Source organism: Martes martes (genome assembly GCF_963455335.1).
Source record: "Martes martes genome assembly, chromosome: 5".
In the NCBI taxonomy this organism is placed as follows: Eukaryota; Metazoa; Chordata; class Mammalia; order Carnivora; family Mustelidae; genus Martes; species Martes martes.
The window spans coordinates 87513765-87538860 of record NC_137892.1 but is presented as its reverse complement, the minus strand read 5'-3'; the positions used below and the strand labels follow the sequence as shown (position 1 = coordinate 87538860).

General features: G+C 56.4%; 1 protein-coding gene across 3 annotated transcripts; it reads right to left on the bottom strand.

The window, feature by feature from the left end:
- Window positions 1–23173, bottom strand: PCDH1 (protocadherin 1). 3 transcript variants are annotated; one of them, XM_080803779.1, is made up of 6 exons: window positions 22980–23173; window positions 13996–14858; window positions 8723–10918; window positions 3375–3594; window positions 2393–2431; window positions 1–1214 (listed from the first exon to the last, which is right to left on the bottom strand). In XM_080803779.1, exons 1-5 carry the CDS (start codon window positions 23017–23019, stop codon window positions 2406–2408), a joined length of 3345 nt encoding a protein of 1114 aa, XP_080659905.1. In that variant the 5' UTR covers window positions 23020–23173; the 3' UTR covers window positions 1–1214; window positions 2393–2405. The 3 variants fall into 3 exon arrangements, with proteins under 3 accessions (XP_080659905.1, XP_080659903.1, XP_080659904.1); XM_080803777.1 differs by lacking the exon at window positions 2393–2431; XM_080803778.1 differs by lacking the exons at window positions 2393–2431; window positions 22980–23173 and adding an exon at window positions 20719–20800.
- Window positions 23174–25096: the final 1923 nt, after the last annotated feature.

Sequence of the window (25096 nt, the reverse complement as noted above, 5' to 3'; positions counted from 1 at the left end):
TTTACAACATGGAACAGTAGAGGCCTGGGGTGGGGGGGCACTGCGGCAGGGAGGAGGGGGCACAGGGCAGCCTCCCCCCACCCAGAGGGGTCCCCCAAGACAACACAACATCAACAAGAAAAGTTGCAAATCAGGCAGAAATGGGGACATCATTCCAAGGTCCTTATATACAGACACTGCATGACCAGCAGGGAAGGGGGGTGCCCAGATGGGATCAGGCAGGGGCACGTGGCAGGCAGGTGGGCGAGCCCAGGAGCAGTATAGGAAGACAAGGCCTCCGGCCCACTCCCACCCCATCCCCACCCCACCTTTGGTAACAAAAGCCCTTCAGGGAGCCCCTGGCGGTCAAGAGTTTCCTCTGGGAGTTCCCAAGGAGAGGGGCTCCCCAGTTCAGCCCTGCAGCAGGGCTGGAATGGGGACATCCTGTCTCCACCCTGGTCGGCCATGTGGGAAACAATGAGTTAAAAGTGTGTTGCCCACCCTTGACTCCACCATCTGCCCAAAGTAAGGGGGTGCTCCCTGGAAATCGAGGGAAGGGAGCCTAGTCATTATAGAGGAGCCCTCTTGGGCACCAGCTGGGGGGAGCCCCATAAAGGGGAAGAAGGGCTCCCAGGGGCTGGGGGATGAAGTGAGGAGAGAGGACCTGGACCCTGCTTGGGGGAAGGGCCTGCGTGGTCATGAGGCCAGTACTCACCCCCACTTGGGGTCCTGGCCGGGAAGTCCACGCTGAAGGGGGTCAGGAGCAGGACCCTGGAATGGGCCCAACTGGGGCCTGGCCGGTGGCTGGGGTGGGGTATGGCCACCGGCCAGAAGGGGGGCTCACAGGTAGATCTCGCGCTTGGCTGTCTGGGCAGATGCCGGTGTGGCTGCAGGTGGGAAGTCCGAGGTCTGGGTCAGGGGGATTTCCTCCAAGGTGGCCGAGTCCTTGCAGGAATCATGGCTACTGTGGGAGAAGGCACTGTAGGAGGGCAGGAGGCGCACGGGGGCCGTTTTGGTGTTCCGGTCTTCCGGGGGGCTGGGGCTGCCGGCACCCACAGGCTCCTGCCCTCCTCGGTCCTGGTAAGGCACGAAGGTGGAGAGTTTGAGGGCGCTGCTCTTGGTCCGGCGGCTGGGAGATGACTGGCCCGGCATCCAGCACGTGTCAGAGTGGCCAAACTCGCTGCACTCCTGGGTACATGTGCCCGTCATGGCAACATCAGGCAAAGGGCGCAGGTCTGCGCAAGAGAATGGGGAGGGCAGTCTTCAGGCAGAGTAACATTGCAGAGCTCCCCTCCAGGGCTTCCCATGGGCACCTCCGCCCTGCCTCGGGACAGGGGTGCACGCCTCTTTTGCCCACTGAGTTGGCAGGCGTACACACCCGCAAATAGACACACAGCCTCCTGCCGCCCACCGCAGGCTCTTCTCTCTCATACAGTCTACCCTGAAATAGATGCGTTCCTCCATCCTCAGCCACCCTCCAGCTCTCCTATCAACACACCCACCAAATCTGCCCTTCGACAGGTGCACAAACACACAACCCATCTACACCCTCCCTCATCTATCTCCAGACAGGCTTAAAGAAGCAAATCTATCTTTAGGGGTGAGGAAACCCCCATCCTCATTTAAGGGTCCAATATCTCTGTCTGTCTGTCTGTCTGTCTCTCTCTCTCTCTCTCTCTCACACACACACACACACATACCCCTATCCTCAATAGACACGACACACAAATCTATACTGGGCTTCTCCAGCCTCAGATGAAAGTGGGCAAATACCTTCCTTCTGAACCCCTCCCAAGCCTCACTGTGCTCCCAGCTATCCTAGAACCCCACCCTACCCCAGCACAGTGAGGCCCCCCTTTAAAGCCAAGGGAGAAGGGAGTGGGGAGTTCACATAGAAGCACACACTCACATCCTCACAAGCACACTCATGCAACCCCTCCCCACCGCACTCCAGCCCCCTATGCCAACCACCGCCCCTGGCCTAGCCCCGGCTCCCTGCCCAGAACACCCACGGGAACAGGAGTTGGCCGCCTGACATCAGTAGCCAGTGTGGTTGCTGGGCAGCGGGGGTCTCCATGGGAACGGCTGGGCCAGGAGCACTTCCTGTCATAGTTGTCCCTGTCCCGCCCTTGCTCAGGGACAGTACCAGGCGGTGACCCTCCCTCAGGGACATGACTGAGCAGAACTGCCTGGGGCCGGGGCTCCCCTGGTATCACCCACCCTGGCTTGGCCTCCTGCCAGTGCAAGGTGAGGAGGGGACAGGTCTGTCATTAACCCTCAAAGCACCAAGGCTCTTCAGCTCATGGTTGGGGGACCCAACATGGCATAGAGCAGAACAAGGTCACTGGGCGGGCGGGGCTGGGTGCTGGGCCAAGTCCCACAGACCCCAGACCCCAGAGCAGCTCCCACATACCTGGCACTCTGCCTCAGGGCCTGCTCCGGCCAGCCGGCTCTGCGCGGGCACAAAAAGGACGAGACGGGCATGAGATAGAGCATGGAGGGGCAGGGTGGGGTGGTGGGCACTCTGAGACCTAGGGCCTGGAATGTTAGACAAGGGCCCTGTGCCTGAGGGGTGGGAGTAGAACTTTTCATCTTTTGGGGGGGCAGTTTGGACTGAGAGAGAGGGCAAGACCCAGTGACAGCTCCAAGCGGGAGAGTCTTTAAGTCCCAAGGGGAAGCGTCTTTGTTCTCCCCCTCCAGAGGTTACCATGGATCCCTTCACACACACACACGCATATGCATCACACACACACGTTTTGAAAGTGCACCCACTATCCATTCCCTCACTGACCTCTGCTCTGGCCCAGACCTTCCTTCTGCCACCACCCTTCAAACCCCTCCCAGACAGGCCTCTCCCCTCCCCAGACCTCCCCACTCCCTTTCCTCAGCCAGACCCTCTCTGGTTCCTCCCCTCCGGGGATCATCATACCCTTTTCTGAGCTCCTCTGAGCATCCAAGGGCCCCTTCCTTTTCTCAAGGCCCTCTGACCCCATTAAGGGACCGTCATGACCTCAAGGTTCCCTCCAGTTTCCCTCACTGCTGCCTGAGTCCCTGTTCCCAGGAAGGCTGCACACTGTGGTGCCCAGGGCAAGATCTTCAGAGTCAGAGTAGCCTTTGCATCCCTCCCAGCTCTGTTACTTCCTCTGTCTTACTTTGGGTAAGTGACTCAACCTCTCCGAGCCCCACGTTCCCTGCACTTGTGAAGAGAACAGTAAAGTTCTCAGATCAGAGAGCAGTTGTGAGGATTAAATGAATATATAGCTGAAAGCACTCGGCTCAGTGAGCGCGGCTGAACACACAAGAGTTCAATAAATGGAGGCTATTGTCCAAGTCTCATCCCTGTTCTCCACTCCTACCCATTCCCAGGGTGCCCTGTCCATGCTGAAGCTCCTTACCGTTCTCGGGGTGCTCCATCTCTCCTATGCTGCCATCGGGGGTGGTGCGTTCATAGTGGTCCTCGGGCAGAGCCAGGGGACCGAGTCGGGGTCCCGAGGATGACTTGCTGGATGGCGTCTCAGACTCCTCCAGGCCACTGTCATAGTAACTGTGCTGGGACGGGTCCTGCAGCTCTTGGGCCTGACTGGTGGCGGAGAAGGTGACGCGTCGGTGAGGTAACTGCGGGGAGAAGGAGGGTCACTTCTGGCAGGCCAGCTCGCCCTGGGGGGGCCCACCACCAGAGCGACCCCCAGCCCCAGCCAGGCCCGCCCCAGAGCTCCCGGTCCCCCAGGCCTCAGCAGCAACCGGGAAGAGGCCCAGCCCCCTAGCACAGCAGAGCCCCCAAGAAAGCACAGACCGCGATGGAGGAGCCCCTTAATTCTGGGACAGTTCCCAGGAGAGCCAAGTCCACACACTGCAAGTCCCACCACAGCACAGGCCCCAGTGTTATTGTAGCCCCCAGGCCACCACAATAAGCCTAATCCAGTACAACCACTCGTCACAGCACAGCTTCCCAGTATCGGCACAGCCTTTAATTCCAGAACAGCCCACGCCAGAAGAGCACAATACCAGCCAACTCCCCTAATTCCAGCATAGCCTCAATCAGGAGCAAGCTTCCGGATTTCCAGAACAGCTTCCTTAAAGCAGTATGGACTCCTCATTCCAAAAGAGCTCACCAATACCAGTGCAGTTCCCTAATTTCCAAACAGCACCCCTGAACTTCAGCTCCTCACCTGTCTCATTGCTCTTTAACTTTCCATTGCCTCCATCCAAAAGAGATCCCAGTGTCTTTCTGATCCTTGGTTCCCGCCCCTGCTTCCAGAAGCTGTAAGCAGCCTCAGGACTCCCTGCTGCGTCCCCTCCCACTTGAGCCCCTTTGTCCCCACTTCATTCCCCTCCAGAGAGGCCTGGGAGTAGAAAAACGTGGGAGGGGAAGAAGGAAAGGGAGCCTGATAACAAATCGGGCCCCTTGCGGGTGGGGAAGCAGAACAATGGAAACTCCCCCTTCCTCCAGATCAGGAAACAGAGTATTAACTGTAGAGGGCAGGGCCCAGGAGGACCTGGGCATACCGGGAGGGGCCTGGCATCCATCAGCAATTAGGAAGGCTGGCCTCAGAGAGAGAGACTCCTTCTAGGAAATTGGAAGGAGCTTCTGGGAGGGGCCGTGGCTCAGTGGAACCAGGACTTAGGAGCTTGTATTGGGGGTTGGGGTGGGGGTAGTGGAACTGGGACAGGCTGCTCCCAGCCAGCAGCCCTGGGTGCCTGCCTCGGGTTAAGGATCCTCCCAAGAACCTGGCACCCTCAGCTTGGCACTTGGTACAACCAACCAGCCACCAAAACACCCACCTGGGACGGCCACTGATTTTGCTGCCATCCAGACATGAGCAGTTGTGGAGAGCGGAAATCCAGGGCCCCCAGAAGTGGGGGGATGGGAGCAGCTCAGGCCCAGGCCCTGCTGCTGCTGAGTCTCCAGGCTCCCTCTAATCCTCTAGGACTTCACTGGTGCTTTGTCTTTACTCTAAAACCCTCAGTAGGAGCTTATCAAGAAGGCCAGAAAAGGGGACCCTGGGTTTGCAGACCCATCCTCCCGATACCTCCTGATCCATCACAATCTTCATTCCATTCAAGGCCACTGAGGTAAGCTGTTGGGAAGGCGGCTCAGAACTGCCTTCCCAACTTGGCTCCCACCTCATCTTCAGGAATAGACAACCCTTCTCGGGATCCATGTTGTGATCCAAAACACCAAGGAGTCAGGGTGATGACAGATGAGGTCCCCACAATTGACCTGGGGCTGGGATGTGGTAAAGGAGTCTCCAGGAGGGGTCTTCGAGGCAACGGGCAGACTGGTCGTCCAGTGCTTCTCTTCCCAGTTTTCCCCAAGATGGTAGCCAGCAGCCTTCCGTTCCCCCAAAACTTACACCTGGTCATCCAAAACTTGTCACTTGGGCCTTTTTTCCTATGATTTTTTTTTTCTGTAAAACGGAAGGTTGGGCATCCTCAACTCTAAACATTCCCTATAATTCTATCACTATCATATCTTAAAAAGCCTAGATCCAAAATCTCTCTGACGCTGGTCCTGAAGTTCTAGACATTTGCTGGGTATATTTCCTATTGGCTGTCTCTACTGACCCTTCAGATTCAACAAGTCTGAAACTCAATTCTTCTTTATCTTCAATCACCTTGTGCATGGGCAACAATTTCGTTACTATGCCATCACCCAGACACAGAAGAATGATGTACACCTGGGAATCCTGGGAGCTGTCATACCCATTCCCCCAAATCCCTACCCTATATCCAATCATCCTTTGAGTCCTAGAGGTCGTTTCTCCCCAAGTTTAGCCAAATCCACCCATCATCCATTGTCCCCATGGCCACCGTCCTTGTCCGGACCTTGGAGTTTCAATCCTATACATTCACCTCTACCCCATTTATAGCCACTACATGCTCTGGTGAACTTTCTAAAACTCAGTTCTCCCAAAACTCATGAGCTTTCAGAGGCTCCCGTTTCCCGTTAAGGAGCTTTTGGTCAGGCATCTGTGTACTCTACAACCTCCAGTTCTTCCCATCTCATCTCTCAGCTCTCTCCTATACCCACCACTCCAGCCCTGACGCTCCCCTTTCTGCCGTCTCCCTGTCCCCAACTTGGCCATGCTCACTCCTGCCTCAGGAGCCGGCTCACTCGGCTGAACCTCCTGCCCAACTCCTGCTCGTCAGTGAAGAGCTGGCTCAAGTCTGGCATTTTCCTTCCAGGAACCCACTCCTATGTCCTGTGCGGGTTTTCCCACACTGTGTTCCTCAAAGGGAGGGGCACCACCGTCAAATAAATTTGGAAAACCCCGAGTTACACAAAGTTTAACGGGTCCCCCACCTTTGTTGCAGGCGTTGCAGAGCCTTTAATAGGCTAATGTGATAGCGCATCTCTTACTCCCCAAACGGACTTAATTAGGGGACTCCTCTGGTAAAGCATTATGGGTAACAGCAGACTCTGGAAATCAGATTTCCTGATGCTTTGTGTTTGAATTCTGAGTCCAGCACTAACCAGTTTTCCCTCCTGGAAAATGAGCATTGTAATGACTTATGTCACCAAGAGTTATGAGCTTTGAATGAGCTAATTCACAAAAAGTGCTGAGTATGGTACACTGCACCTTGTGTAAGGACGAAAAAATAGTAGCAGCTAGTAGCAGAAGGAACAGTGGAGCAAGCTGGGAAACTTCACTAAGGCATTTCCCACTCCACGTTTAAGAGGCTCAATTGCCTCATCTTTTCACGTGTGTTATCTCTTACGAATATGACCGTGTCCCCTCAGGGTCTAGTACCATGCTGATCACACAGTGGGAACTTGGCCTATGTGTTCTGATGATGACAATGGTGTTGTGGTTTGGTTGTGTCTTAATGTCGAAGGGAGGTGTTCACTGTGGCTCCGTGGATGTGTTGGGTTGCAGCTGAGTAAGGGATAATCCCTGGGAAAGACAAAGAGATGAAGAGGCTAAAGGAATAGAAGAAAGAGCGACCTGGTGGCAGCAAGGATGGGAACAGAAGAGAAAAGAATCGTTGGTCAGGAGCTGCTGGCGGTCCCCCTAGAGACGTTTATTTGTCCAGGAGAAATGGGATGCAACTAGATTTCACTTGCCCCTGCCCCACTCCTCCAAAGCCCCCAGGACTGTTTACTTTGGGGGTACCCCCAGGGCATTGGAGAGTTTGTGGATGGAATCAGAGTAGAGACCTGGCGCCTTGGACCTCCTGGGAGTGTCTCAAGCCTCTTCAGTCGCCATGGAGACATGTTGCCTCTGGCCTCAGAGACTCCCCCAGGACCTGAGGCCCCTCACCCAGGCTTTAGCCCCAGTGCCCTGCAGGCACAGCCAGAGACAGGGCAGACCTAGGAGAGCAAGAAGTGAGAGACGGAGAGAGAGAGAGTGAGTGAGAGCCAGCAGCCAGGGTAGCTAGAGCAAGGAGCTGAAGGAAGGGAAGGGAGGACGGGCAGGACTAGGGTCCCTCAGCTTAAAGTCAGAAGGGAGCACCCTAAGAGTAGGGATCCAGAGCAGGCCAATCCAAAGAACTTGAGGATTCCCTCCCCCTCCCTGGGTCCTCCCTCCCGGTAACCCAGGCTGGTGATCATGGCGGGGACATGCAGGGCAGGGCCCAGTAATTGCTGGGCATTGAGCGATGCTGGGATGAAAAAGCTGGGAAAGGGACTTGGAAAGATCTTGCCCCAAGGGAAGGTGGCTGGTGTAATCAAGGGCTTCTCTGTCTTCACCTGAGGTGGGCAGGCTGCAATTCACCCTTACCAGGTATTCTGGCCCAAGCTTGGTCAGGGGCTCCTCAATGTGAACAGATTGGAAGGGTGAAGTCCCAGCCAGTGGACAAAGGGCAGGACCTGGGTGCCTCTCACTTGAGTGCACCTGCCCTTTCTTGGGGAAGGATGTTGTTCCTAGGGAGATGGCGTCCCAAACACAGAGTGAGAGGACACGTTGTCAGGTGGGACGATGGTAAATGAAGATAGGGCTGGGGTAGAGGGCAGGTCTGGGAAGTAGGAAGGGGCAAAGAGAAGGGATAGGGAAATTGGGTAGGGACCTAAGGACAAAGGGCCGTTTCCAGTCTCTCTCACTCCTTCTCTCAGTTCCAGGAAAATAAGAAACCAAAACTCCAAAAATAGAGAACTTTATTGTCAGGGATAAGTGTTTGGGACTGGGGAAGGGGAGCCAGGGCCCAGCCCCAGGAGCCTGGGGTGGGGAAGAGGCTAACACAGCACACACAGAAGGCACAAATAGGGAGGCCCCCCTCCCTGACAGAGTCCCTACCCAGTTACCCAATAGGACCCCAGGTCTCCCTGTTTCCCTTCTAGAGAAGCACCAACAGGTGGTCTCAGCTAGAGACCCAGCTTTGGAGTAGACTTCATCTTCCCTTCCCTTCCCCCCTTCTGCCTCCACCCCTTCTGCTCACCTGCCCATCAGCCCCCACTGGCAAGACCCAGCAGCTGGGTCTAGTGTCTTGGGAATGGACAGTCACAGGCCTCTCCCAGTGGGGAGGGGGCAAGGAGGAGAATGCCACAGAGCACACACCCTCCCTCAATTTCCACTCAGTCTAACCCTCTGTGCCTGGGCAAGGCATCAGGGTCATCACCAAGGCCCCGGCATCCCCAGATCTTTGGTCCCACCTCCCACCACTGGCTTGGGTTGGCCCCTATGGGCTGAGGAGTGCGCACAGGTCTGATCCACCTGCCCTGTCACTCCCATACCTCGGTCCAGATGGCCCCGTGGTAGGGGTGGGGTAGGGGCCGGGGTGTGCTGAGCCGCAAGGGCTGGCCTACCTGCTTGCTGGGGTATTTGGGGGGGTTGGTGCGGTAGCTGTAGTCGGAGTACTGCTCAGAGCCCGTGGATGTGGTGTCACCAGTGCCCACAAATGTGTTTGCGGGTGGCAGGTCCTGCACCACTTGGTGCTTCTTGGAGGCCGAGGGTGACTGGGGCTGCAGCTGGATGGAAGGCAGTGGGGAGTTCGAGCGGTAGTGGCGGCCCAGGTCGGGGCTGCCCGGCGGGTAGTTGAGGGGCAGGTGGATGCGGGGGCTGTCTCCAGGGGCATCGCTCATCAGGTTGAACTTGAGGGATTTCTGCAGCCCAGCCTCATCCTCGTCCTCCACTGGCTTCACAGGCTTCGGGGACTTGCTCTTCTTGCCCTTGCCTTTGTTTCCCTTGGAGGCTTTGCTGCTGGGCTTGGGGGCATACAGGTCCTTGGTTTCCTTCTTTCCAGCCTGGTAGCCACTCTTGGCCTCCCGCTGCCGGCAGTAGCGCACAAGCACTGCCAGGGCAATGAGCAAGGCCACGGCCACCACACCGGCCACCACTCCAAAGAGGATGTTGCCACGTTGCTTGGAGCGCTCATATTCTGGATCCCCAGCGATATCGATGTCCAGTGGCGTGTCCAGGCTGTGGCCCAGCAGGGTCTCCAGAAGGGTGCGGTTGGCCAGGGTCTCATTGACGTAAAGATGGACCAAGGCCGTGCCATAGCGCGGGGGCTTGCCACGGTCGCTGACTTTCACCACCAGGCGGTGCAGCCCGTGATGGCGCCGCTCAATCTCCTTCTCAAGGGTGATGGCCCCTGAATGGGATCCAATCTGGAAGAGTCCGTAAGGGTTGCCACCAGCGATGCTGTAGGTCAACTCCGCATTGACTCCAGAGTCAATGTCCTCGGCTGTCACCTGGCTGACCGTCTCACCAAGACGTGTCTGTGGGGTCAACAGCTGGTGGGAGGTGTTAGAAGGGGCGGTGATGAAGGGTGCGTTGTCATTCTCATCCAGCACGTTGATGGTGACGCCTACATATGCTGAGCGAGGTGGGACACCCCCATCCACTGCCTTCAGCTGGAAGGTGTAGGTGCTCTGATGCTCCCGATCAAAGCTCAGGCTGGAGAGGATGGTGCCCGTGCCATTTTGGATAACGAAATCACCATTGTCCTGCTCCACCGTGAGCTGTACCCGGGCGTTCTCCCCTTTGTCCCCATCAATGACGGTCACCATGCCCACTGGACTCAGTGCCGGCATGTTCTCCATCACTGAGAAGTTGTAGCCACTCAGCATAAACTTGGGGTCATTGTCGTTGCAGTCCAGCACATTGACAAGGACGGTGGCTGTGCCCTGCAGGCTGGGACTGCCCCGGTCAGCTGCCACCACCTTTAACTCGTAACTATCCCGCTGTTCCCGATCAAGGGATGTCTTCACCCGGATCTCTCCAGTGTCAGGAGAGATGGTGAAGAGGCCCTTGGCAGCTGGCTCTGGCTCCAGAGAGTAAACCAGCTCCGCATTAGAGCCTGAGTCGGCATCGCTGGCAGTGACTTCGGCAACCACTTCACCCGGCTTGTTGTTTTCTGGGAAGGCAACCTCAGTGACACTCTGGGTGAACACGGGGGCATTGTCATTGACGTCTACCACCTGCACCTTGAGGGAGTTGGTGCTAGAAAGCGGGGGGTTGCCAGAGTCCACGGCCACAATCTCTATGGTGTAGTCTTTGACCTTCTCATAATCGAGTGGAGTGGTGGTCTGTAAGAAGTACTTCTTTTTGCTGTCACTTCCCGTCTCACTGGCCTGACGCAGCTGGAAGGGCACATCATTTGCCACCACACAGGTGACAGCTGCGTTCTCTCCCTCATCTCGGTCAGATACCTGCACTAGGGCCACGGCTGTCTCCTCTGCCACATCCTCCGAGATATTAGCCATCCCATCTTGATGGGTCACCAACCCTATGCCCCGGATCTCAATGGTGGGGGCGTTGTCGTTCATGTCCTTCACAGTCACCACCACTTGGGCACGGGCACTCTTGGGGTTGGTGCCTCGGTCCTTGGCGAGCACGGAGAAGCGCAGGGTACTCAGGTCCTCGCGATCCACGGGGCCCTGCACAGTGATAAGTCCAGTGTTCCTGTCCAGTCGCAGGAGACGCCTCACCACCTCAGGCGCCTGGTGGAATGTGTAGTCGATCTCTGCGTTGGCGCCTTGGTCCGAGTCATTGGCCTTCACCTACAGGGCAGCGGAGGAAAACAAGGGAAGCCGGGATGGGTTAGTCTTGGGATAGCACATTAAGGGACACGTGTGCTGCCTTTGCAATGAGCATGGCAGATACAATTCGTCTAATGCTGCACCCTTTCCAAAAGCAACACATAGACCAACTGTCCTTTTCCCAACCCCGACACAGGGCAGACAGTACTGATCTCGTTCCCTGAGGAGCACAGATGCAGCCTGCAAATCTTCTGCTGTGTTACAAGAAACTAGCAGAGATGGGACAGCTCTGCTTACCGTTCTTGTACTGGTGTGCCCTAATCTACCCCAGTTGCTAGCCAGCTAGCAACTGGGGTAGCCCTTCCACCCAATTAAACGGGCCTTCAACCTTTCCAAAGAGCTGGAAAGGTGTGGCACATCTGCCTGACATGAGCACAAAACCCATGTGTGCGCGTACATGTATTCTGAGACGGGAGGTATGTGTGAATGTGTGAGAAGGTATGTGTTTGTGCATGTGTGTGTTTGCGCACGAGTGGAGACCCACATGCCCACCTGGAGGCCCTAGGGGAGGGGGCTTCGTTCGAAAGCAGTCAGGTAGGGATATGGGTCAGAAGGAGCTGGCAAGGCCATGGCTCCCTCAAACCGGGGAAACCGGTTTCAGCATCTTCTTCTCTGGCTGGTGCTGGCTAGGGACCAACTTGAGGAATCTGGGCGGCTGAGCCTGCGGCCGGGAGGGAGGGGCTGGTGTGGGCCACAGAGCCTGCTGGCAGCGGGCTGGGCTCCCAGCATCAAACAATGAACTGTCTGTCCCTTTGCAGTGGGCACGCCCTCCCACGCCAATGCCGACGCACACTCGGCCCAAGTCTATACAAACATGGGTGGTGATGGGGTGGCAGGAACCTGGTGGGAATGGCCATGAGGTACCACTGGTAAGGGAGAAGTGAGTGTGTATGGGGGAGATGGGGAGGACAGGACAGGTATAACCTGGCAGAATCTCTGAGAAACACAGCAGAAGAGTTCTGGGTTCAAATCCTAGCTCTACCACTTCCTAACTATGTAACCTTGGGCCAATTACTCCATCACCCCAAGCCTCAGTCTACAAATATATAAAATGGGTTAATAATAGAACCTATTTCATAGGGCTGTGGTGAGAATTAAATAATACTTGTAAAAATGCCTAACACTGCCTGGTATGTGGCAAGTGCTCCCTAAATAGCATTTATCCCTCCTTTCATCCACCCATCCACCTGTCCATCTCTGAAAATCAGTGCTAACACAGTGCTAGGCACCGTGTCTAGTGGGGCCTCATACCACTGCTAGTCTCCTCTCCTTCCTGTTGGGAACCAGAACTTGTTCAACAGTGGAGACATCTGGGCAGGGCATCCTAGCTATTCTGGGCCCTTTTCACCTCTGTGAGAGCCAGACTCTGTTTCTTCTCCTCACCCCCCTGTCCCCAGCCCATCTCTCTGTCACCTACCTTTCCCTTGGGATTCCCACTTCTCCCTGTCTCTAGACTGCTCACCTGGCTTCTTACCCACCTCTCTTACCATCTTACCTCCCTTTGTCTCTGTGACTCTTCACTTCTGTCCGTTTCCCTCCCAGCCTTGCTCAGCTCTTTCTGCCTCTCTCCCATCCTCTCTTTTCTGCCCCTTCTCAAACCCCATCTCTGCCCCACTCTTCTGCTTCGGCCCACTGGAAGGGGGTGTAGCTGTTACACGCACAGGATCCAGAGTTTGAAGCCAGGCTGTTGGATATAGCCAGAGTGGGATGTGAACACAACAGCTGGGGAGATCAGGCAGCAAGTTTCCAAATCTCTGTGGGCTCAGTTTCCCATCGGTGAAATGGGGATAATGCTTACCTTGTACTGTGAGGATTCCATGACATAATACACATAATGTGTTCTGAACAGTGCCTGGCACCCAGGCTGTTATTATTCACCATCTCCGACTGTCTGTCTCCCTTTTCTTCCTCAGACTCCCTTCTACATGTTCAAGTCCACCAGCCTCTAAAAAAAAGCCTAAAACTCCTCCTCCCGCCCCGCTTCAGTTTGAGGACACAGAATGAAGGGTTTCCCAGGACCATAACGGTGTACAGGGCAGGCTGAGCCCTCCTCAGCGCCCTCACTTCAAAGACAGACAGCTTCAGCCCAGGGGGAAGGAGAAAGGAGCTGGGGCTGGCAGGAGGCCAGGGCTGAGATGACAGCGGGAGATACGCCCACCTGTCTGCAGGGACGCTTTCTTTGCTCCCTCCCAGGCCCTGGCCCCACCAAGCTGCCCAGCCCCTGGGGCAGTTCCCATGGAGAGGGGTGCTGAGAACTTCAGCAGAGGCAACCGACCCCCCACCATGCCAAGCACCCCATACTCATGAGCACCCTGTGCCTAGGGAAGGAAGCTGGTGTACAGAGAGGCATCTGAATGCAGTTTTCTAGAACTCTGAGGACTCACTTGGCTCAAATAATCTCATTTGACTGTCAGGGAGAAGCAAAGAAAGGCTCTGTCCTCTAGCTTCAGGAAAAGTCTGGTCTGGCTAAGGGGCTGCTGGTGAGGAAAATATTCTCATCTCTGGAGAGTGTTCTTGTTCCAACTTGGCTGGCCTGGCTGGAGAGGAGGATATCATTTGACTTGGGAGGGGGTTTCACTTCTCCAAAGTTTCTCCAGTTTGAGTCTGATTTGGGGATGAGGGGACTACTATTCCTACGCTATGTCACTCTTACTAAGTAGCTTTTTTTTTTTTTTAAGATTTTATTTATTTATTGGAGAGAGAGCAAGAGAGCATGCACATGAGTGGGGAGAGTGGGCAGAGGGAGAGGGAGAAGCAGATTCCACACTGAGCAGGGAGCCCAACAGGGGGCTCGATCCCAGGACCCTGGGATCATGACTTGAGCCAAAAGCAGCTGCTTAACCAACTGAGCCACCCAGGCGTCCCTCACTAAGTAGCTTGATAGAGGGAAATAATATCACCTGCTGGGATAGGAAGGTCTCACCAGATCACCGTACCCTCGCGGTTTACCCCTGAGTGAAGGGAACTCTCACCAGCCGTGGCCAGGCTCCTACTTCCTGAGGTGGGAATCCTGACAGTTAGATGGAGGGACCTCTCACCTGAATGACCGAGTGGCCTATGGGGCTATTCTCAGATAGTTCAGCCTCGTAGGAGGGCCGCTCGAACTTGGGGGCGTTGTCATTGGTGTCAAGCACAGTGACGCGCAGCAGGGCACTGCTGGCGCGTGGGGGGCTGCCGCCATCCTGCACCTTGATGGTGAGGTCATAGGAATCCCAGCGCTCCCGGTCTAAGTTGCCCATCACGATGAGCTGTGGCTGCTTCCCCTCCTGGTCCTCTGCCACCTGAAGCCCAAACAACTCCTGGGCCTCAGGCCCAGCCTGCAGCTCGTAGGATGCCACACCATTGGGGCCGGCGTCGCGGTCAGAAGCCACCGGGATGGGGAATAGTGAGCCAATGTTGGTGTTCTCAGGGATGGGTAGAGTGATGACTGGCGAGGCGAAGTTGGGCGTGTTGTCATTGATGTCCTGTACCTCTATCTGGCCCTCTAACAGCCGAGGACTGCCGTTCTGCACGAGGTCCGTAATAGACACCTCAAACTCCAGGATGCAAGGCTCACCAGGGAGCTGGTTCTGGCATTCACGGAGCCCCTCGCGGTCGATAGATGTCTCGGTGGTGAAGATGTCTCCCGTCTTGCCGTCCACCCGCAGGTATGGGGCGCCTACCTCTAGTTTGTACAGGTGGCCCACGTCTGGAAAACCATAGTCCGCAGCAAGGCTCCCAATTAGGGTGTTGGGTGGCTGTTCCTCCGGCACCTTGTACACCACCCGAGTGGCATGGCCTGGGGATACCGCCAGAAGAAGCAGCAGAGCCAGCGGCAAGGGGGGCAGCAGCAACCGTTGCCCCCCGGGGCCTGGGCTGGGCCTCGGGGGCTCCATCCTGGCAGGATCTAGAATCAGGAGGGCTGCAAGGAGAAGAGGCAAAATAGAGGTCAGCTGGGAAGAGGAAGCTGGCCCTGAGGGTTGCCCAAGCCAGGCCCTGACTCCCCCTCTGCCATCTATACACTATCCCACGAAGAGAGCTCAGCCCCAGCCCAGAACCCTGATTCCAGAACCCAGAACCCTGAGTTTCACTCACAGCTGGGTGTAGCAGCAGTGTCTGCCCCAGCTGGAGGAGCCGGTAAGGACCCAGAACAGGTCTAGAGTAGCTCCCGCCCATGGAACGCCCTGACCCTGCTGACACTCCCTCCTCCCTGCTCTCTCTCCTGTGCTTTGCCCAACACCTCCTTCTCACCAGCATCCTGCCTTAGTCACCCATGGTAATTACCCTGATACTGAGATACGGAGAGACAGCAAGGGGAAGGATAAGCCCTTAAGCACCCCCCACATACATGATAGGAAAGAGATACAGCACTCTTTATATTCCCTGGACCCCACGCTGAAGGCCACTCAGGATGGCTGGAGGGAGTGGGAAGAAGTCTCGTTTCTTTTCCTTCTGAGATGCTGGTCAGTATATGCGTATGAGATATGACATGTCAAATCCCTCTTTTCTGACAGTAATCACCCAGATTGCCCAATGCCCCCACCCCCATGAAGGGTCAGCTTAAACTAGGCACCCATCAAGGCTTGGAAACAGAGCTGAAGTGCAGGAGTCAGCCACCCACCTCCCCCGAAGCATACTGCCCCTAGCTCTGCCCCCAGCTGGGTTCCCAGGACTCCTCCTCCTCCCTTCCTGCCCTGTTTCCACCAGGGTTAGGGGGGATAGGGGGAGGGAGACACTGACGGGTGCGTGGAAGAAGAGTGTAGAGGTCAAGATTGGGGTCAGGACTGTGGTCAGGGCTGACTCGCCCTGGAATTGGCATTGGGAGCTGCCCTGGCCTGTCCTTAGCAACTGTGAGCCCAGCAGGTCTAACTGGGATGATGCTGCCAATGCCACCACCAGCCTGTTCCTGACCACTCCCCTCCAAGCAGGTTCCCAGGCTCTCAGTAAACATCTGGCCCCTGTCTCATACCTTGCCCCTCCCCCTTTGACGTGTCCAGTCCCATCTCTGACCGGCTTCTCTGTGCCCACCCCCACATCCTTCCAACTGGAGCCCTCTATGCCACAGCTAGCCACAAGCTGCGCCCTCATCACCCCAATAACCCACTTCCCCCTCATCTCCCCCACCCCCAGCTTTGAGGCAATGCACCTACAGACCCCAGCCAGCCCTGCTGCTGTCCCAGTCCTGATCCCTTCCTTCTCTCCAACAAAACCATGGCCAGCCCCTCTATTTAAATCCAAAGTCAGGCCCTGCATTTTCAGCAGAGGGCTCAGGCTCACTCTCCTTTCCCCACCTACCCACTTGCACCTGAAATACCTGACATCCCCCGCACCCGGAAATCCTACGCATCCTTGTCAGAGACCACACCTACCCCACTGAAGGCAGCCCCTAATCCCCCAGGAAGCCTTCCCAGGCCTCTCCAGCCTGCGGTGACCTCTCCTTTCTCCAACTCACAGCCACTATTGTCTGCCCCAGTCCCAAGGCAATGAATCACTGAGCTGCCTGGACCCCGCCCACTTGCCAGTGTTGTTCAACTCCAGTACTGTGCACCTATTCCTGTGTTCTCTGGCTCTCCAGACAAACGCCAGACTTCCTGAAGGTAGGGCCAGACTCTCTCTACTCATTCCCCTGCCCCAACCCACGCACGTTCACAGAGCTGGGCACTATGCATTCAACAAATGTTTACTGTGCACTTACAATGTGTGAGGCAATCTCCTGGGCACTGGGACACAGCAGCATACAAGATAGACTCAATCTGCTATCATGGACCTCACAACAGTCCTAACTCAATGACTATTTGTCATTTTTGTTTGGTTGTAATCATTTGGCACATGGAAGGAATCAGGGTGGAGAAGACATCAGACTATCCATTTCCTGGATGCTGAGCAGGAGAACAATGATTTAGGGCCTCAGTTTCCTTATCTGTAAAATGGGAACAACACCACCTATTTCCTAGGGAGTTTGAGATCACGTGGGCTAAACGCCTAGCACATACTCTAAGTACTCAACAAATGCTCCCTCACAGCACTTACAATTGAAGTTATGTAGCTGTTGGATGGGAAATAATTTATCAGTTGTCTCTCCTACAAGATTGAGCAGAGATGAGAGGCTCTGCTTTGTTCCTACAGCCTCAGGACCCTGCCCTGGACCTGGCATACAGTAAGCACTCAGTAAGAGTTCCTGAAAGACCACTGTAGCTCTCAGGTTTAGCCTATCCTGGCACTTTCTGGGTGGTCACTGCTTATTTCCTTGCCCAATTCCCTTATTCCATCAAGAACCTACTGGCGTCAAATTTAATCCTGCTCTCTTTAGGACGATAGTTGACTCTCAGCAAATGCTCAGTGAACGCAGATTCCTTACAAAAAAGTCGAACACTTCACTTCTTCACAGAGCACTTCCAAACCGCACCTCCTCCCTGGTCTCTCCTAGCCAGTAAAGTGCTCTACGTGTAAGAGGCTGTTATCAGATTAGTGTTGTGCTTGTTCCTAGTTGCAATCTTAATCTCTTTAAAGGAAGGAAGAATTTACCGAATGCTCCAAGTGGATCCACCCTCCAGCCACTATCCATCTACCTGCACAGATCTGGCACAAGGCTCCTCTTACTTCTGAGCTCCAACCTAAACACACCCCCGGGAGGACGGTCTCCAGGGAACCTCATTCCCTTCTGGGCACCTTAGCCTGCCTTCCCCCCATAGCACACACAGAGTGGGTCACTCCACACACCAATTCCATGCCTAAGTCTTGGCAGGGTGGGGGCTCTATGGGAATTACCCTAAACCTGACACAGAGGAGAAATAAGGCAGTGACTGCTTGCCTCCCTCACTCTCTCCAGAACACAGATTCTTAACCCTTTTAGATCAAGCCCCCTTTATGAATTTTATGAAACGATGGGGCAGATTTTTCCAAGAAAAATGAATGCCCACAAATTTTGGCTGTAAATTCAGAGGTCTTGGTCTGACAGAGTCAGGGTGACTGATTTGTAGCAGCTCCAAGAGCTACAGATTAAGCCCATTCTTCCACCTCACAGGGTCACAACCCAGGGGCTCTAACCCCTCAGGCCTCCCAGGCAGCACACACACTAGAAGCCCCCCCACCCCATACACACTCTTTTTCTGTCTCACTCATTCACCCTGTCACCCTCAGGACATCCCTTACCTCCAGCCAGCAGAGGAATCAGGAAAGGATTATGGTGTACAACTTGGAGTCAGAAAGAGGACCACAGAGAAACATCCAAGGCCAGGAATGTATGGGGAAGAGGGTGTTTCCAGGAGGTAGGAATTTGGGGGAACAAGGGTTTGGAGGGGTGGCTACCCAGAGTGAGGGCAAGAGTTGAAGAAGGTTTAAGGCCCATGAAGCACCTAGAACGTTCCTTTAAAATGAGTTTTATCTGCCCCCACCAATTCTGATTCTGGGGGAGGGACCTGGAGAAACCCTCAGGCAGTAGGGTGGAGGCAACAGGACGCAAAATCAGGAAAAGACTAACTTGGAGTTGAGAAAGAAGTGCAAATTCTACTGTCACTTTTGCCATCATCATCACGGTCATCATTGTCATCATCATTCCAGCTAACACTCCCTGAGATTTTACTCTATTTACATACACTATCCATTCTAATCCTCCCCACCCTCCGAAGTGGGTACTTTTATTATTATTATACTGCTCCCCATTGTGCATATGATAAAATTGAGGCTCAGATAGAAACACGAACTGTCTCAGGTCACAGAAGGAGTAAGCAGAGTCAAGATTTGAGAAATAAGAATGCCTCTTCTTATCCAGAGTCTGGGGGAAGTCTGGATGGGGGGAAAAAAATCCACAGAATTCTCAGAGGCTAGAATACGTTGGCTGAGTAGCGCCCCCCCCCCCATCCCCGGGCTGCCAAACTTGCCTGGCAAGGAAAGAGAGAGGGCTTAGAGTTCAAGGGCTGTACAACCCCAGCCTGAAGCTGTCCCCTCCCCCACCCAGAGGCCCTGGGGATGCAGGGACACAGTCAGAGGAGCCAGGAACAGCAGTGAGGCAGCCCTCCCTTACCCCTGCCCCCACCATCCCTGAACTTTGCCCAGGTATGGTTGCTTATGGAGAATCATTAGTCTTCAGGCACCTTCTGAAGCCATTAGCTTTATCTGCCCTTGCCCAGGCCCTGGCTGCCTTCCTGACAAGGATGTCCCCACCTCTGCCCAGTGACATAGGCACCCAGGGCCCTGAGAAGCAGAGCTGCAGCTCACACAGTGACTCATTCTTCTCAGGCCTGAGGAGAGCAGTGAGGTGTGAGGGGACAGAGTCCAGGGAGGGCCAAGGAAACCGCCATCTGTGTCAACATGTTGGAGAGGGGGAGAGGATAGCAGTGAGGGTTCACCCGGAACCTTCTTTTCCAGCCCACCTCAGGGACCAGGGTCCACTTTCTGCTGAATGCTAAAATACCCAGAGGCAGCCATCCGCATCCCAGTGACCAAGTCAGCTGTGACCCCCCACCCTTACCCCCACCCCCTGCACTGTTACACAACAGCCACTGCCACCGTGGCCACAAAAACCAAAGGACAAAGCCAACCTCTGGGAGAGTAGGGTAAGCCTTAGTGGGGCTGTGCAGAGTGGGGCTGTGCGGAGTGGAGCTGTTCAGAGGCTTCCTACAGTGAACAAGTGCATGGCCCTCAGCTCCTCTCCCTGCTCTTTGCACAACCCTCTATTAGTGTCTGCAGGGCTTCTAGGCACCTGCATGCTTGAGTCAGAATGTTGGGGTTCAAACCCTTGCTCCACCACTTCCTAGCCATGTGACCTTGGCCAGGTGGCTTCACCTTTCTGAACCTGCTTCCAGATCATGAAATGGAAATAATCAATTCTGCCTCTTGTTAGTTATTTGGGAGATGAGATCCATGGCATTCAGATCTATTATATTGTAAAGGACCAGTACATATATAAAATAACTGAGCAGGGCTTTTTTCTTTATAAATATTTTTTTAAAATTTCAAAAAGATTTAATTTATTTGACAGACAGAGATCACAAGTAGGCAGAGGGGCAGGCAGAGAGAGAGGGGGAAGCAGACTCCCTGCCAAGCAGAGAGCCTGATGCCTGGCTCCATTCTAGGACCCTGGGATCATGACCGAAGCCAAAGGCAGAGGCTTTAACCCACTGAGCCACCCAGGTGCCCCATGAACAGGGCATTTTATTCCCAGCACCAGGCACATAGTAGGTGCTCACTGGTTCAGTAAGTAAACGAACCCATCCCCTGTTAGTTGGGAAGACCTTGGAAGACAAGGGTGCTGTGTGTCTTACCACTGTATGGCATCCTCACCCCCCACTATGGGCCCTGGCAGATAGAGCCAGCAGGTGCTCAAGACATTGTTGAAAGAATCTCACCCTGCAGCACCAGCCATCCTTGTTCAGGGTAGGGGCAGCCGTACCATCTCAGAAGGGCCTCCCCCATGTCCTACCCCCACCGCCAGGCCCTCTCCTGGTGCTTCCAGCCCACTCCTCCCAGCAGTTAGTTCACCGTCTCTCTCTAGCCCAGATCCCCTGACCAAGTAGCCACACTAGCAGCCCCTCTGCCAGGAAGAGGCCAGACCAGCTAGACACCCTCTTCCAGCTGAAGTCCCTCTGGGAATCGGCTTGGGGGAGAGGGGAAACTAAAGGCTGCCAGAACTGAAACCAGATCTGCTCCCCTACTACACTACCCCTGCCTATCTTCGGAGGCCTTTCTCACCCCTCTTCGCTGATTCCATTCCATGCCCTGGTCTAGTTGTAATTACAGATTTCAATCCTCCTAGACCTTCACATCAAGAAAATAATCCCTACCTCTAGGCTGTCACAAGCACCTTCTGGGCACCCTCTTTTCTGGCAGCTACGGAAGGTTGGCTCAGAGCAGGTAATGGTAGGCTCCCTCCGTCATTCAGCACGGCGTCCTGGACTCCGTGGCAGCTGGGGCAGCCCCCTGTCTACACCGCTGTGGTCAGCGGGTGCTCCCCGCACACACCCAGAGCGCGGGCGTCTCCTCCCAGAGGACGCAGTATAGTGTGTGTTGGGGGGGCACTGTTCCTCCACCGTCCTCGGGCTCGGGCAGCCCCACCCCCACCCCAGCGACACAGGCCTCCCAGAGCTCAAGGCGAGGCGGGGGCGCGGTGAGAATGAGCCTCGGCCAGTAGGCTCCCAGCGCCTCCTGCCCCCAAGGGCCGCCACGGGGAATCCCTCCTCCACCGCATCTCGGCCCACTGCCTAGGGTCCCCAACAAGCGGGCGTCGGCGGGAGCCAAGCGGCGGGCGCCGGACGCCGGGAGGGGGCGGGGAGGGAGCCGGCGCCGGAATCACAAAGCCTGGCGAGCCAGGCCGGGTGGGGACATTCTCCAGAAACGGACCCTCTCACGGCTAGCGGAAAGGGGTCTTTGCCGCGCGCTCAATTCTCAAAGACCTCAACGCTACACCGAATATTTCCAGCTAGAAGAAACTGTCGCCAATCACTGCTGGGGAAACTGAGGCCAGAAGTCTGAGCTCCCGAGGGTAGCTGAGTCCATCTAGCCTACCAATTCTACTCCAGCGCGAGCCGAGATCTCCCTTCGGGCCCCAGGGCTTTGCCGGTGCACGCGACTCTGGCCTAAAGCCGGCACCAGGCGGAAGGGGCGTCCAGGTGTGTGAGGGATACAGGTGTGCGGGACCCAGGTGTGCTGGGGCCCCAGGTGGCTCGCAGAACGCAGCTAAATGGCCCGAAGAGGGTCGCAAACACCGCCTCCGGCTTGCACTCCCTGCAAAGGGACCCACGGCCTTGAAGCCCAGAAGAGCCGGGATGGCGCGGCCTGCCAGTCCAGCCAGTTCCGGGAATACCCGGCCGACCCGGCCCCGGAGTGGGGGTGGGGGAGACGCAGGCGGGGAAGCCGGTCGGGCCAGCCCCCAGGGTTCCCGCGGCGCTGATAGTCACAATAACAGTGTCGTGATTAAGACGAAGGGACGCTAGGGGCTCGCCCGACCGCCCCTCATCTTCCCAGAACGCAGTCTGGCCTCCGAGGGAGAGAGAGCGAGCGTGTGTGTTTGTGTGTATAGGCTGCAAGGTGTAATGTGACACTGTTGGTGTAAGGTGTGTGACACCCAGTGTTAAGATGTATGAAGCAGTTGATTGTGTGTTCTCGCCGGTGAGGCGCCGCTGTAGGTTCTACTTTCTGTGTTAGGGTGTGTGCTGTCAAGGCGTGTGCTGAGACACTGGGGTTGTGTTTATGTGGGTGCAGTGGAGGGGGGGGTGGCAAGCGAGACCTGTGTTGTGCATCTGTGTTCTGGCCAAGGAGTGGGTAACATAATTCATGTTAGGGTGTGTTCCTTAAAGGAATATGTACATGCGAGGTTAGGTTTTGAGTGTTCACTTGAGAACTGTGGCCGCGACTCTCATACATGAGGGCACGGGATTGTGTTTGTGTGTCTGTGTCGCCAAATGTCACACTCGGTTGTGTTCTGTTGCTCTGTTAGGGCCACGGGTTGTGTGTCCGTGCTGCTGAGTGTGCAGCGGATTCTGAGCTAGTGACGGTGCCCCAGTGGGCGCTGGTGTGCGGGAGGTATGTCTGTGTGCACATATGTACGGATGTATGTATGCGTGTACGTATGTCCGTGGTCTGGCCCTCTGGGTGCCCGCGGGGAGCTGGAAGCGCCTGAGTGATCCGATCTGGTCGCCCAACAAGTGTGTGTGTGCGTTGTGTATGAGGGTCCTTGCCGGCTTCGTCCCCCCCTCAAACTGGGGGTTGCGCGCTTCCCCCAACCACCTCCATTCGGCGCGCTCCTAGAGTCCCCTTATTCCCCGTGGCTTCAAACGCGCAGGGGTGCGGGACGCCACGGCAGAGGTCCGGTTCAGCACCCCCTCTCCTCGCTCGGTTTCTCGCCGCGGACTTTGGAGGCCAGGCTGCCTCGACCTCCATCCCCGGTCCGAGCTCCTAGCCGCCCCCACCTCAGCCCAGCGCGCTGAGCACCGCCCGGGCCCTCGTGGCCTCGCTCGGCTGAGCGCCCCTCCCTCAGCTCCCGCCGGCTATGGCCGCTCCCGAGCGGGAGCCGCCGCCGCTGCCTCCACCGCCACCGGATCCTTACCCGCCTCGGGGCAGCGCCGGCCGCCGGCCCTGCTGACCATGAGCCGCCACCGGCCCCGGCCCGGGCTGCGGCTCGGCACGGCTCGGGCTGGCGCTGCGGTTCAGGCTCCGGCTCCTGGTGGCTCTGGGCACAGCAGCCCCGGCGGCTTCGCGTCCGCGCCGCGCTCCCGCTCCCCGAGTGTGTGAGGCGGCGGCGGCGGCGGCGGCGGCGGCGGCGGTGGCGGCGGCGGAGCCAGCAGCGAGCAGAGCGCACAGCCCGGCCCGCCCCCTCCCTCCCCCCTCCCTCCTGGCCCGCCTGCCCGCCTCCCTCCCGCCTCCCCGCCCTCCCTACCACCCCCCCCCCCCGCCCCGGCCGGGAGGTGGAGCTCGGGACCGCTCTGGTCCCTCTGGGAGGGGACCCCAAGCACCGCTCCCCAAAGCCACGACCCCCTTCGCTTTCTCCTCACTACCCGGGACCCGAATACACAGGCTGTCCCCCTCCCTGGCTCTTCACCTTGCACTTATCGCCCGTGAGCCCCATCTGGGACCCCTCCTGAATTCCGTTCCTAACCTCACTCAAACACCTGTCCCCTACCCTGCCTCTTTGGAAGTCGGGCGGGGGAAATGTCTTCACCAGTGCCTTCTTCCCTGAAGGGCATGTGCTTCTCCACATCCACCTTCTTCCCGCGCAGACCCCCAGATCACCCCGTGTGGCCCTCCCTTCCCACTGCGCTCCGGGGAAGTCCACCCCTCCCCCTCTGGCCGAAGCCGCAGAGCGGTCAGCCTCGGTGGCCGCAGCAAGCCGTGGGGGTGGGGCTATGGAGGGGACCTTGGGAGGAGGAGGGTAATGGGACGCGGGGGCTCCCCTAGAATGAGGATGGGGGGAATATACAAGAGTGAGAATGAGGTGACACTCCAGAGCTCGGGCTTTTCGAGGGTCTCCCTGTCACCTGCCCTCAGGGCGGGACGGAGCTGTGGCCCCACATATTTACCGGTGACATACACACATTCACAGACTCACACGGGCCCCTGCCCCACGAGGCCGTGCAGTGTCACGGCCTGTGTCACACGCCCTCACAGTGCCACACGTTCCCTGTCACACTTACACTCACCGAGTCACACACGGTGTCACACGCCGTGTCTCACACTCCGATTCTCAGTTTCTCCAGCTCAGCTCTGGCTCTCTGGTGCCATCTAGAGGCCTCTGAGCAGCTTGGGAACTCCCTTTCCTGCGCTCAGGGTTTGGTAACCCAGGCTACAAGACGTTCCACTTCAATATGACCTCCTGCCTTTTGCCACATGTAGGCCTAGCCAGGGTGTTCTCGGTTGGAAGGATGAGGAAGGCTATCCCTGGCAAGGCCTGGCACTGGGTCTGGAAAGGCCTATTGCAGGATGACTGATTGCTGGGCCTGTATTTGTCATAGCGTCTGTCTCTTTCCTGACCTCCCCCATTTTCCCATCCCTACTGCTCTTTTATTCCCTCTTTCCTTTTTCTCCCCTCATCCCCACCTCTCTGTGGAACACTCTTCAGGGTAAGGTGGGATCTCTGGCCAGCTAAAGGGGTAAGCAAGAACTGCCCAAGATCTCTTACAGTGCAGCTCCTCTCAACCAGCCTCCCTTTCTGGTCTGGGCCCTGTTCTAGTCCCTACTCCCATCCCTCAACCCCAGGAGCCCATGTGGGAGGCTCTGGGTGGGAGATGGGGTGAATTAGTGAAAGGAGGATCTGTCTTGTAAGTGGCTTCTCTATCACTGTCCCCTGCAAAACTCACACTCTCCTCATCATTGAGCACAGCTCCAGGGAAGAAATCAGTGGCCCACAGAGAAGAAATCTTCCACAGAGTAACTGCCCCATCCTCCCTGCCCCCAGCATGTGCCCACTGCCCACTGCAGCAAACCCTCCCCAGTTGGCTTGCTTGGAGCCATTCAAAGGCCCCTCTGTTCTCATTCCTTGCTCAGGACTGAACAAGATAGGCAGCCGCAAAGCTGGGCAGGAAATGCTAATTTCCCAGATGTTCTCCTCAGTCCTCCCTGCTCCACCACCATCAAACCCAAATCCTGCACCAAGTGGCAGGAGCAGAACTGGGCCAGAGCAACACAGGGTGTGTCTACTCTTCTCCCTGCTCCCGATCTCCTCTTACC

What these genes read in the sequence shown, in the direction of transcription:
- PCDH1 (XM_080803777.1), bottom strand. Translation starts at nt 23,019, where the DNA reads ATGGTCAGCAGGGCCGGCGGCCGGCGCTGCCCCGAGGCGG. An exon ending in CCGGCGCTGCCCCGAGGCGG is followed by an intron (nt 14,859 to 22,979) that starts GTAAGGATCCGG and finishes TTCTCCTTGCAG; the next exon opens with CCCTCCTGATTCTAGATCCT. An exon ending in CCAAATACCCCAGCAAGCAG is followed by an intron (nt 3,595 to 8,722) that starts GTAGGCCAGCCC and finishes TTCTCCCCGCAG; the next exon opens with TTACCTCACCGACGCGTCAC.